The sequence below is a fragment of the Platichthys flesus genome, chromosome 7 (genome assembly GCF_949316205.1).
Source record: "Platichthys flesus chromosome 7, fPlaFle2.1, whole genome shotgun sequence".
NCBI classification, from domain to species: Eukaryota; Metazoa; Chordata; class Actinopteri; order Pleuronectiformes; family Pleuronectidae; genus Platichthys; species Platichthys flesus.
Window position 1 is genome coordinate 8,167,472 of NC_084951.1, and position 13,130 is coordinate 8,180,601.

Here is a 13,130-nt window from a genome sequence, read left to right on the forward strand (position 1 = left end):
AAAGCCAAACACGGAAGACATGATAGTTACAGCTCTTCCTTTGTTTGCTTGCAGCTGTTGACAAGTTTTATTCACAAATGTAAACCAGAGCCATGTTTTAGCTACATCTGGAGTTCTGGCCTCAAAAGCTCTCCGTCTGAAGTCTCTTCACCTGGACATGGAGCACGTTCCAATACGAAGCTGCTTTCAAATGGGCATGACTCAAATGGGAATCTTTTCAGTGGGCAATTTACAAAGTAGAAAGTTGAAGGTAAAGTTTTTTTGTCAACTCCCCTGTCAAGATGATGAAGAACATTTACTCTAAGATGTTTTTTTTTGTTAATTTTTTTCTCTTTCAAGTATTCCATTTGCTGTAGAAACACCCTGGCCTGTTGTAGATTTCTGCAGATCCTGTAATAATTTATAGATCATATACGGACAAACTCTAAAACCCAAAACATGGTTAGCGACAGGTTCCAGTCCAGGGACTTATCCATCAATTTGTAATGCCTGGAGAGCTCTGAGGTAATTCTCTGTGCATGGATAGAAGTATAAAAATAGCACGCGCACGCACACACACACACACACACACACACACACACTGCAGAGATTTGGGAGCGAGGTAATCATCACTTTAAGACATTCTGTCCATTTGCCATCTCAGTAGAGCTTCACGTGGCTTTATAATGAGTCTTTAGTAGGAACACGGTGCCTGGCAGCCGCTGCCATGTCAACCAAGTCACGCAGCATTTTAGCCAGTAGTTACATAAATAATTCATGAGACAAATAAAACATCGAAACACTAAAGTTTCAATATTTTAAAATAGGGGTTTGTTGCCCCTGGAACTACTGTATAATTTAAGCAAAGGAAATACCGATCTCAAACACCACCTCTGGATAGAAGATATAAGCTTATGTATGGATTTGATTTAATAACCTGTGTCAAAATTATCAACGGAATATAATGTTTAGACCTGAAAAGAATATATTATATAACATCAAGATTTAATGATAAAATTTGTAGAATCATCCATGCTTGGCTTCCAAACATCACTTGGTGGGGCTTTCTGGGGGACGACATTATTTGATGTAGTATGTAGCATTACGACAGTGACACTTTTAGATTTAGACACAACAACTACTTGCTTAGGGTTATTTGACGACAAACCAACACTAAAGGTCGATAGAACACGAGAAACAAACTGTGGTCTTGTTTTGTTGAACTAACCATCCAACAATACTGTGTATACTGTGCTGGAACGACGTCAGCTGACTGCCCTGGCCTCTTACAGACTATAATCTTTATTTGCAAGGTATAAGTGGTCCTGATCAGGGAGATGTAAAATCAGAGGTTGATTTAGTTTTCAGAATATGAAACTGTTTAAATTTTATCCCTACAATCTAAGAGCAGTAAAATGGACAGTATATTGGTTAAGTACATCCATATCTTGAAGCATGACACTTGCATGCTTGTTAAGTTGCAATTATGACTAACCAAATATAAAATGTCCCTTTAACAGATGCTTGGAAGAAGTTTTGTTTTCCACATGATCACTTGTGAGCTACTTTTATCACAGGAGCAGCCAGCCATGCTGTAAAAACTGAAGAGGCAATCTAGCCCTGCTGCTTTTAAAATCCAGGCATCAGTTTCTCATTTTCCTATTTGAGACTCTAAATGAGAGTCATAAACTGCTCTGTGTCCAGGCTGCCTTTTGTTTGCACCTTCAAACGCCAGTTGCTCCTGTGTGTAATATGTTTATTACAGTCTCATTAAGCTGATGTGATGTGCTTTGTTCCTCACTGCTGTGTGTTGCAGGCCAATTGGCGGTGGGAACCTGTGAGATAGTGATGCTCAACAGAGACAGCAGCGTTCCCAGACGGACCATTGCCAGGCAGACGGCCCGCTGCGCCTGCCGGAGAGGCCAGATTGCCGGGACCACGAGGGCGAGGCCGGCCTGTGTAGACGGTAAGTTCAATGACCTCTGTAGCCCAAAAGGGGGCAGGTGTCCTGTTGAGGGCAGATTTTTTAATTAATTTAGAGTGAGTTCAAGCCACTGGCTGATGAGAAAATGTGTGAATGTGAGGTAGGTTCACAACATTCTGTGGAGACATACATGTTGAAGTAGTCAAACGATGTTCATCAGAAGACAACATTTAGATTGTTGTCATAACTCAGGGGCACCACAGGGCCGCTACTCTTCACCCTATACACAGATGACCGTAAACCTGACATTCTGAAGACATTAATTTTGAAGTATCAGATGATACTGTACTTCCGTCTTTGTTGGGACCTGAAAATGACCCAAGAATTCATCAGTGTTGTGAAGATAGATTAGTGGAGTGGTGTGAAAAGAACTCACTTATTTTTAATTCAAAGAAGACAAAAGGAAAAATGTTTGGTCTTCCAGTGATCTCATTCCCTCCACCAGTTACCGTCCAAAGCTCGCAATAGAACAAGCTTCTTGCTTCAAATATTTGGGGCTCTATGTGGACGATGCTGTAACATGGAGTGCACTACATTACATAGATACGGATCTCTCTAGGTCATTTGGAGCAAAAAAACACATTATCGTATTATTTGTCCAGCCTATTATCCAGAGATTTCTGGAATCAGTTCATGGTTCAGTTGTCTTTCTGTGCAACTTGAAGCCCGGCTCACTAGACTGTTGCATATATCTGCTCAAAGATTTTGGGTCAACAGCTTGATTCAAGCTTTCAAGCAGTATCCACTTAAAGCCTGAGTCCCACAGGCTCGACTGGACAAACTGAAGAACTCATTTGTTCCTCAGTCTTTCAAATTGTTAAATCAGAGTTTGCGCTCTTTTTTTCTTTGAATTCCTTCTAAACGCACAGTTGTTGAATGGGACACAAAAATGAACAGAGTTTTTAGATTATGAAAACATTATCTCAAGACTGTGACGAGGGAAATTCACTACATCTGGCACAAGAACTGATTCGATTTTATGGTCAAATGTCTAGGCCCAAAAGGCTCTGATTTTAAATAAATGTTTGGCCATTCTCAAAAATGAAACCTCAGTTGGTGCAGTGTTTCCCACAGAATTAAATCTATGGTGATAATGGGAGTGTTCATGCATGCTGTATGAAGGTCGCACGTGGCAGGTACACAGACTAAAGACAAGATCTTGCTTGAGAGAAAGAACTGATGCCACAACTGCAGCTGAAACTATGAGGTCTGACTGTCTGCAATGGGCTGTATCAACTTTATGGAACATAGCACAAGTAGCTCACAGTCATGCGAGCAAGCACTCACATTAGCACACACTCAGTTAGAGGTCTTTTATGGTATCAATGGAAGTACAAAAAAAAATGGTGGGCCGGCACAGACTATATAATTAATGGTCTGGTTGGTTGTAAATCAATATTTCTAAGTGAATACAGTAATGAAATGGTGATGTTTTATATCCAAAAGGTTGAAGGTCAATTTCACTGTGACTGTGAAAAAACATTTTTCTGGCCATTATTCATGAACTGTAGTTTTCCTATAAAACTGGACATTTATTTGTTGAAATTATAAACATTGCTGAACCCATCACAGCCACCCCTGTCTCCGCTGCAGTGACCGTAGATAATAAACAACCTTCTGGATCAGAGGCCTTTAATGAGTGTCTGTGCTAGACCACTTTATATCATAGCTGTGTTGTGTTTAAACTACAAGCACTCTCTGAACATTCATAATGTTTGAAACAAGATTCACCTTTAATATGCATCATATGAACCCTGGATGAAAACTTGTCTCATGGCTTTACTTCACTGCAGTTGATCATAAAGTTAACTAAGCCATATTATTAATACTTGTGTTAGTTAAAGCATCTTGTGGCTTTTATTGTTTCCTTCTATGTGAAGTAATAGGAGCAGCTGGTTGGATTTCCTCAGCATAAAGACTGAGACCAGTTACAGCACTGCTCAGGGAACGAACTGGTCCAAGCCATCAAGTAGCCCTGTACATTAGCCGTTAGCATTAGCTATTAGGCAGATTTAGTTTCCTTTGACAGAGCCAGACAAGTTAGGGTTAGGGTTTGATAAACTAGTCAGAGCAGTGGAGTGTGTGAAAGATAACAATCAAACAATCAAGCTAGCAAAGTCGCGTTTGTAACAATTACAGCCAACATCGTCACTAAGGTAATTGCAGTGTTATTTAAAAGCTTTTCATAAAATGATATAATAACTTTCATATTCAAGCTCAGTAATTTTTTAAAAGATCGTATTACAGGTGAACGTATCTTAGAGGACATTCATGCTACACACTACAGAGCAGTCCTGAGATAAAAACTAACAGCAGTGACTAAAAATACATTAAATACACAGTGATAATGGTAAGTAATGGAACGTGAAACCATTAACTACGCTTCAACAGAATCCAAGGGCCCTTTCTCCTGCTCGAAATTTTGACATAACAGGAACATCATTAAAAATCCTAAGCACTTTTAAAACACTGTCTCTGATCCTTTGTGTCCCAGCAGGCACTTTACCAGGGTGCTATATCTGGAACCCCTACATGTAATTGTTATTGTTAAACTGTAAAATGACAAAATATCACAAGTTACAATAGTCAACGACCTGCTCATTATGTTGAAAAAAGGCTTCATATTCGTAGTTTCAAGTGATTATACACTGAAAACATAATTTTTAATATTATATTAAATTGGTGCAGATACGTCTCCCTGCAGTCTGGATCGAATTTCACCCATTTACATCATTAAAATGTTCAGTATCAACAAATATGGCAGAAAGTGGTTTGGCTGCTGACTTCACTGTGGAGGAATCAGTAAAATATCAGCAGTGTGGAGGTGGTTTGATGATCTACAACAAGTAAGACACATACAGAGCATAGTGAAAGAGGAAAATAACAGCAGAAGAGATCACTCTCCAAAGGGCCCTCCTTCATATTCACTTACTTACTTTTTTTTATTTATATAAACTTATTGGAGGGAACCACTGCAGCGCAGATCAAGCCTTTTTAAATTGCATGGAAAGGAAACACAATGAAACAGAACCCTTTAGAAAACTGGACCCACATTATGGAGTTCGTTGTATTGAGTGAAACAGTGCAGGTTGTTGGATCTGTTTGGGGCACACCGAGCTTTGCTCTGCCTCACCTGAGAGCAGCCTCTCTCTCTTTCTCTGTCTTTTCAATTAGGCAGGTTTGATTTGTCCTCATCGACCTGCTGCTGCCTTCTGACTCTCCCTGAGTGGCTCGGTGTGGCTGGGACTTTTCAGACAAAGTTATGTTTAAATGCCAGTTAACAAAAATGTTTGGTCAAAAATAAAATACCAATTTGTCCACACAGGTCAGAAAAAAACATAATGTGAAATTCTTGTATTCTACAGCAGCAACAGTACACCTAAGCAAACCCCCAACCCCCAAAAATACAGTGGAGCAGAATGTATTGGCCTCTTCCTCTCTCCATTAAAAGCAACTGCCATTGTAAGGTGGTTGTTCAACCAACCAATCAATAATCACCTTGCGTGTCAGCCTTTTTGGTGCCTTGTAAACCGTTTAACTCTCAACTACGTGACTGATCGTCTGCCTCTGGCCTTCTCTTGTCAGCCTCTGTGAGATCAGCCATTCACTATGTGCATCCTTCCTTTTCCTCAGTGTGCATCAAGTTTAACTCTCTTCAAATCACTTAAGGCCACTTGTGGTGAATGCAGTGTTTATCCACTTTATACGGCTTTATACTTTGGAGTTTCTCTCTGTGCGTTATTGGACCGTGTCTGGAGGAGGATTATAAGACGGATGAAAAGACCGGGGGGTGGACAAGGTCCATCTGAAATGCTGATTGGATCTCACAAATATCACAATCCCATGCATCAGATGCACCATTAGTTCCATCATGCAATGACTCATGTTGGTCTTAATCTAATCGGCCCGACACAAGACTGCAGTCCCAGCGCCTGTGTCACACTTCCCACGCTGCTCTTATCCAGCTCTCCCTCTCTGCAGAAGCCTCTCAACACATGCTAATTAACTTACAGAGGACTATGATTACAGCAGCAGGAAATTGATTATTACTGGCTTCCCGCCGCACCACACCCTTCACTCCATTAATACCCAGCGCATTAATGGGGAAACCTGTTGCTAATTTACAGGCTCTCCGCTGACAGCTGCGGTGGTATTCATCATCGCCTGGCTTTTAAGGGGGATTTCTGCATATTGCATGAGAATGCAATTGGTCTAATGCTGCCACCGCACAGATATCCTCTCTGACCTTTGGTTCAGAGTACATCCAGTTCTGTTTGCCTTTCATTTGAATTCCCATAAATGCCCCTTTGCCCCTCTAAGCACATAAACCAATTTACCGACTCATAAGTATGTTTATTTGTGTCCCTCACAATCGCTACATTTTATTTCAGCGGGTTGTCATTAACACAACAAGGTCTTGCTGTCCTCTGGGTCAGTCTAATTTAAGTCTCTCAGCAGCAGCAGCAGGAGTAGATCACTGGCGTTTTGAGATATGGTGTGATAGAACAGTGAACCTCAGTGAAAGTGAAACCATCAGTGAGTGAGTAAGAAGAGGGCTAAGAGCTCCATCCTGATATTGTTTATGGAAATCGGATCATTCCTCTTCTTTCAGCCATGTTGAGTTTGGAAACATTAATGTAAACTATAGGTTTGGGTAATGTGTGGGATATTTGTAGATAACTGTGCTGCATTTATACTTTTAAAATGGTAACTGTGCCAGAACTGATGTTTTTCTTAAAATTGATTAATTATTAAGAGCTTTTCTTTTTATTCATGATGCAAATTTCAAGACGAGATTTAACATTTTAATTGTCAACAGTTTAAAGTATATTTAGCTTAAATACACAAATATTAAGTCCCGAAAAAATTACCCTATAACATAATAAATTAAAGGTTACCCAACTACTATGAAGCATTAACAGTTTTAGTGTTTAAACGAAAAGTACAATAACCAGGCAAAATTGTTTATTGCGCCTTGTACACCGCAAAATACTGGAGTAATGTGCATTGACTCAGATGTGAGGAATGCTCTCCATCAAGACACATAAAACAGAAAGCTGTTCATTGTTGTGTGACTACCACAGACAGCAATTTCTAGCGTCATCAAATGTTTTGGCTAAAGGTCAATGTGATACATCTAGATATTACCTAACATCTTAATCAGGATTTATAGAGCCCTAGCTAGATACATAACTCTTGTTTGCATTAATATTTACATTGTCAAGCGATTGAGAGCATTGAACCATACATGTTACGATCCAGCTGCTATGTCCTTGATTCACTTCCAGCGGGGGGTTGTTCTTGAAAGCTGTGGCTCAGTCTCTCTCCACATGTTTCCAACCATGTACTTACACTGTCACCGTCTAATGAAATGCTAAAGAAAAAAACTGGTGCTCTAACAACGATCTGTCAGAGCTGTGAGGCAGGTGGGGGCGTGAGTGATTGTCAGTCTGTAATGTTGAACACTCCTTTCTTTCTGTTCATAAATTAAAACAACAGCGGAGAAAACACATTTTTACAATCTCATCTGCACAGTGCATCTTTGTTTGCAACGGCGCGATAAAGGCCGGTAACAGCACTAAATGCTAAACAGGACCCAGGAGCACAGAGAGCAAGTGACGACAAAACTCAACTCTGATGCAGAAGCAAACAAACTATATGCCTCTGCCACAGTGAACAGATAATCTAAATCATCCTTAGTAAATTAAACAAAAAATAGCTAAATTAGTATTCAAAATGCAGTAGACCGAAGATCTTCTGAGGTGTCTCCAGGACTCGGGGACCAGCCTAACTGGTGAAGGGAATGATGACACTACAGAAACCTACTGGCTTTCAGTCTTCAGCAGCAGGAATTCACTGCATTGGCACAAAGATGACCAAAAAACTCCAAATTCAGCACCATGGACAGCGGTCAGAGCAGATTTATTGAGTGAGTTAATTTTCCTGTGAAGATTTTACATGAGATTCAGTTCCAAGCAACAGCTGTTTATAAGTATGCAGTGATATTACACTGTATTAGAGGCACAACTAAATAGTCAGAAATGGCAAAACAGCACGCAAATCAAAGCTTGATAATCACTCAGTGCTGGACATTGGTGACGAAAACCAGAAGACCAGAATTGACTGCACACTAGTTTATGTTCCCACAAACTTTCTATTTGACCTCACCTCACAGGGAGGTAGCTTTTCTGGCACAGGCTCTCCAATCTGTCCACCCATTATCGATACCCCTTATCCTTTGCGGGTCGCTGATGTGCTGGAGCCAATCCCAGCTGACGTGAGGCAGGTTACACCCTGTACATGTCACCAGTGCACACAGCTTTCATACCGAATTAGTGATGCAAATTAACCTAACCTCAATCTGCATCTCTTTGGACTGTGTGAGGAAGCTCGAGCACCCGGAAAAAACTCACACAGACACAGGGAGAACATGCAAACTCGACACAGACCACAGATAAATTGTGATTCAAAATGGAAACTTCTTTCTGTGAGCTGACACTGGTAACCAGTGCACCACCGTGCCGCAACATGCACAGGACCTTCTTTAGACAATTAAACATTTACAAAAATGTGTTTTACAACAAGGTTTGATTGACGTCATGTGGCACATGCTAAGGATTAGTATGTAGTCTGTACTTTTCAGTATTGATTATGTGATTTTGGGACAAAGCATTTATTTTACGCATGGCCGGCAGCTCTGTCTGACTTCTCTGAAGTCTAAATTAAATGTGTGGGCAGCGACAGATCTGCCTGTAGACGTGTGTTTATTCCTCTGTCACACACAATATCTCAGGTACAAGTGGCTGCATTTTTAATGAAACCCACAGAAATGACACATCCTAAACAGTGTTCAAGCATTTCCACTGTCAGTTTAAGTGACTGGCATGTTGCTGCTGGTAATGACACACTAACAAATCAAGGCTGAATTTTTAAAGTCTCTCCGACACTGCAGGTTTGACAGTTGAGTTTGGTGCACGTGCACAAAAATAAAATAGTCAAAGGATTATCAGTTTATGTAAAATAAGATTTTCGATTATTTGAGTTTACTCCAGCAGCAATAAACACAGGATCATCAATGCTCGACTGCTACTCCTCACAGATCTGCAAATACTTGTAAACCGTCTTGATCTGACAATTTTAACATGCACTACCGTTTTAAATGTTTTACTGTGCATTACTTTATCACCATGCACTTCTTTTTACCAGCTTTTTAACAATTGTTAAAACCTTAGTACTCGTCTATATTTTATGTATTAATAATCGTACTATTTATCTATTTCTATATATTTATAATCTTATTACGTGTTCATAATGTTTTGATTTGTCTACTTGTGTGTATTAATTATCTTATTACCTTTATTTTGATTCATCTTTTTTATATATATAATAATGTTCTAAATTGTACAGCAAATTTTGCAGTACATTGCGAAATAACCATAAAGGCATTCTACTCTATCATACTCTATTCTATTCTATTCTAATTGTTTCCTGTGAACACATTGTTGGTACACACACTTTTCATGAGGCACACTGATTGATGTATGATCATGTTTGTAGTTGAACCATCAGACTGTGTCCATGCAGCGTAATACAGCGAGTTAAGATTCAGGAGTCCCGTCTGAGCGATTCAAATAACCATCAGAAGCTCATGGATTTCAGCCACTTTGCTGTTTCCTGCAATGAATAATTTTTTTTAACCCAGGCTTACATCTGATGCAGCCCCTGGGACATTTTAAAGTTTACAACAGTCTGCAGCTGGTGGCTTAAAGGAGACAATTGGACTGATATTTCCTTCTCTCTTACCATTTTGCTTGAATTCACGCCATAATGGCACACCAACTGCCAAGCAGTGAATAAAGTTTGTTAGAAGTGAGATACCTACGAATTTATCGGCTGATTGGTCTGGACGGCAGCTGCACCGTTGGACACATTCACTTGGTTGGTTCTTATTTGTTTTAATTCACTGAACACCATGTGCATGTTTTTTATATTTATTTTATCTGCAGAATACTTTCTATTATTAGTCTCTTTAAGGACGTATTTCAAGCGCTTTGCCCTCTTTTTGTGCTGCTGTGTGTCACTGTTGTGCAGGTTCCGTGTGCACACTGTACACAGGAGGATTATGTGCCTTTCCTTGCTTGTCTCCCTGCTCTCACTGTAATCTGCTCCCGGACTCTCTCGCTTTCCCTTGCTGCTCGGCCCATTGTTGCCATGCCACCACATCACACTGTAATCGTACCGAGCTCGATGGCCGCTGTGATAAGAGTCTGCCGGCTGCAGGGAGACTGTTTATTTGCAAGCTGCAATCTTCTGCTATCACGCCCGGCAAAATGATTATTGACTCTAAATTAGCAAAAAAAATATATAGCGCAAAAGAGGCTTCACAAAGGAAAGGTTTCCTAAAATTTACAATACAGGCATATAATTGAGAAGATAGATACTTTTTATCTATATGCTTATATAGGAAATGGGATTTTTAGTTTATAGTTTAACAAAATGCCGTAAGAAGCCTCCATAATTCTGATCTGCGCTTGTTTAGATTTTCTGTTGATGCTGTTGCTCTCATGTGCAACAACAGGGTTATGTACTCCAGAGATATTCTGTTAATTTACAAATTTTTCATTCAGGGCAAAGCAGTGCTGATGTTTCCCTCAAAGCAACATTTGTTATACAGGAATCAGATAAATTACCCTGATTGAATAGATCACGACTATCTAATAACTAAGATGATTACATTGGAGTTAGTCAGTTTAGATTCAGTTTAATAATACTGTCACAGTGCGGCCGAATGTTGGAAATAAACAGATAACTTCCCAACAACTGATTGAATTGCTTATGTACCCAGCCCAAGTGTTACCAGACAGTTTTCCCACAAAGCCCTTTTGAAAGTGAGCCCAACAATCTTAGTAATTCTAAGCAACAGCTTGCTAAACAAACACACAGTTTATGATGAAGTGTGTCTGCTGGCTGTGTTTAAAATGCGTTCGCTTGGATTTTTCTGTAGTCATAATTAGAAATGAGAGACCATCAGGCCTCTGGTAGCAGGATGGAGGACAGAAGACTGAAATGTGGCCGCTACAAAATGATCCATGATTGAAGCTTAATTATCATAGACAGAAAAATTAAAAACCTGTTGTTTCTGGCGCTCAGCTCATCCAGTTGGATACTCAGACGAATCAGTATTAGTGACATTATTTACGCACAATTAATTGTTGTCCATACTTTACAATAAATCATTTTTAAATGCAATGGACCTTCTCTTTATGGGTTCCAGCAACTGCCTCAAAGGAAGCACCAGTATAAGTACCATTATTCAATTACCAGAAGAGCCACAGTTAACGGTTGTGGTGATTTGTCTGCAGTGTGTATCATGTTTCAAACGCAGCGATCTGTCTTCTGGTGTTGTTCCTCTTTGTGTTTCAGACACTTCCTCTGAAGTCCTGTCTTTTTGTCTGTTGCACCTCATCTAAATAAATTTCAAATGACCTGCCTGTGGCTTTGGTAAAAATGTGATGCTATATTTTACTTGTGCAGAGGCAGAATTTCATCAGTGGGTCTGGTTTAAGTAAGCCACTGTTGTGCCTTCTGCCCCAGTCCGAGTCCCATCTGGCAGTGCTGTGTAGTGCAGGGCAGGGCTGGGCTTGGCACTGTGCATGGGGGGGACAGATGGTCGCATACGTGTGATCTAGTTGGAGGTCCAGAGCCTCACCCCAGCAGGGACCCTTGCAGCTGACAAGCCTCGGCCAACATCCACTTTCCCTGTGTGGGACTCCGACAGTGACTGCAACAGGCCGGGCCACCCAGGTGTCGGCCCGTCAAACAGAGACGCTCTCTCTTCCAGCCACCGCAGCCAGCTGTTTCACCTCTGCCGCTGTTACATCATTACAAACAAGGAGGGACAAGAATTACACAACAGCCCTGAGCTCATGTTTAAATACAACACAAACTACATCTACTTACTAATTCAACAAGCGTCTGTATGTATGTGAGCCGTTCTTCAGCTTCACAGTTGTGAATTATTAAAGGCCCAAGGAAATGCAGTGTCAAATTTGGTGCGTTTCTGGAAGCTTGATACATTCAATATTAATAAAATGAGTCAGCACTCTATAGCAGACAGTGGGGGCGGAGCCGTGTGTCTGATGTACTGACTGAGTTAAACATGTCTTCTTCTATGTCAGTTGTCGGCAACTAGGTTAGACCTCAGATCAAAATCACTGCCAGATCATTTTGTTAATTTAGGTATTTTATTTCACAATATCAGACTGACGCACAGACTATGAGACCCACAACAGGTGATCTGTCATGGGAACAGCATTCACAGAATCACTTCCTGTAGGGCAATTTGTTTTCAATGTATCTTGCTGCAATGCTTTATATCGAGCTGAACTACATCAGAATCAGAATCAGAAGTATTTTATTGCCAAGTAGGTTTAGACCTACAAGGAATTTGCTCTGGTTGTTGGTGCATACAATGAACATGAACATAGAAACATAAAAACGCATAAATACAACATACATAGGAAAAGCAATAAAAAATATAAAACCAGTATATGTTTACTTCTTATTTACTCACTTTTTTCCAATATTTATACAAAGTAACATTTATTTTGACATAAACATTTCTGAATAAAAAATATATAAAAGATTTAAAATTGAAGTAAAAAGTGAAATGCAAAATGCAAAACAGTAAACAGTGTCAGATTGCAATATGCATTGTAATGCAGTATAATATAATATGATATAATGTGTTCATTTAACACATCCTTGAGGTGTGGGGGCGGGATAAAAGTCAGAGTCAGGTGGGGATCCCGGGCCATGTTGATAAGGCCAACTGCAGCCGGGAAGAAGCTGGTCTTGTGGCGGGCGGTTTTGGTCCTGATGGACCGCAGCGTCCTGCCCGAGGGAAGAACCTCAAAGAGTTTGTGACCCGGGTGGGAAGGATCGGCCACAATCTTGCCTGCACGCCTCAGGGACCTAGAGGCAAACATGTCCTGTAGAGAGCTTTTATTTTGAAAAGTTGTGAACTTGGGGCTGAAGATCCGAACATCTGAAACAGCCGACATGCATTGAATGACAAAATAACACCAGTCACCAATGACAAGGAATCATTCTGAAGTAGCTAAGGAGCTTAGCTAAGACTTCAGCCCAGAGAGACGGACACTGCACT

At 40.4% G+C, this 13,130-nt stretch overlaps 1 protein-coding gene across 1 annotated transcript in view; it reads left to right on the forward strand.

Moving 5' to 3' along the window:
- tafa5l (TAFA chemokine like family member 5, like) overlaps positions 1-13,130 on the forward strand; it is a 50,789-nt gene that overhangs the window by 11,962 nt on the left and 25,697 nt on the right. Inside the window, exon 2 of the mRNA XM_062391132.1 lies at positions 1,796-1,945. Within this exon, the coding sequence (XP_062247116.1) occupies positions 1,796-1,945 (150 nt within the window). The remainder of the gene's footprint in view (positions 1-1,795; positions 1,946-13,130) is intronic.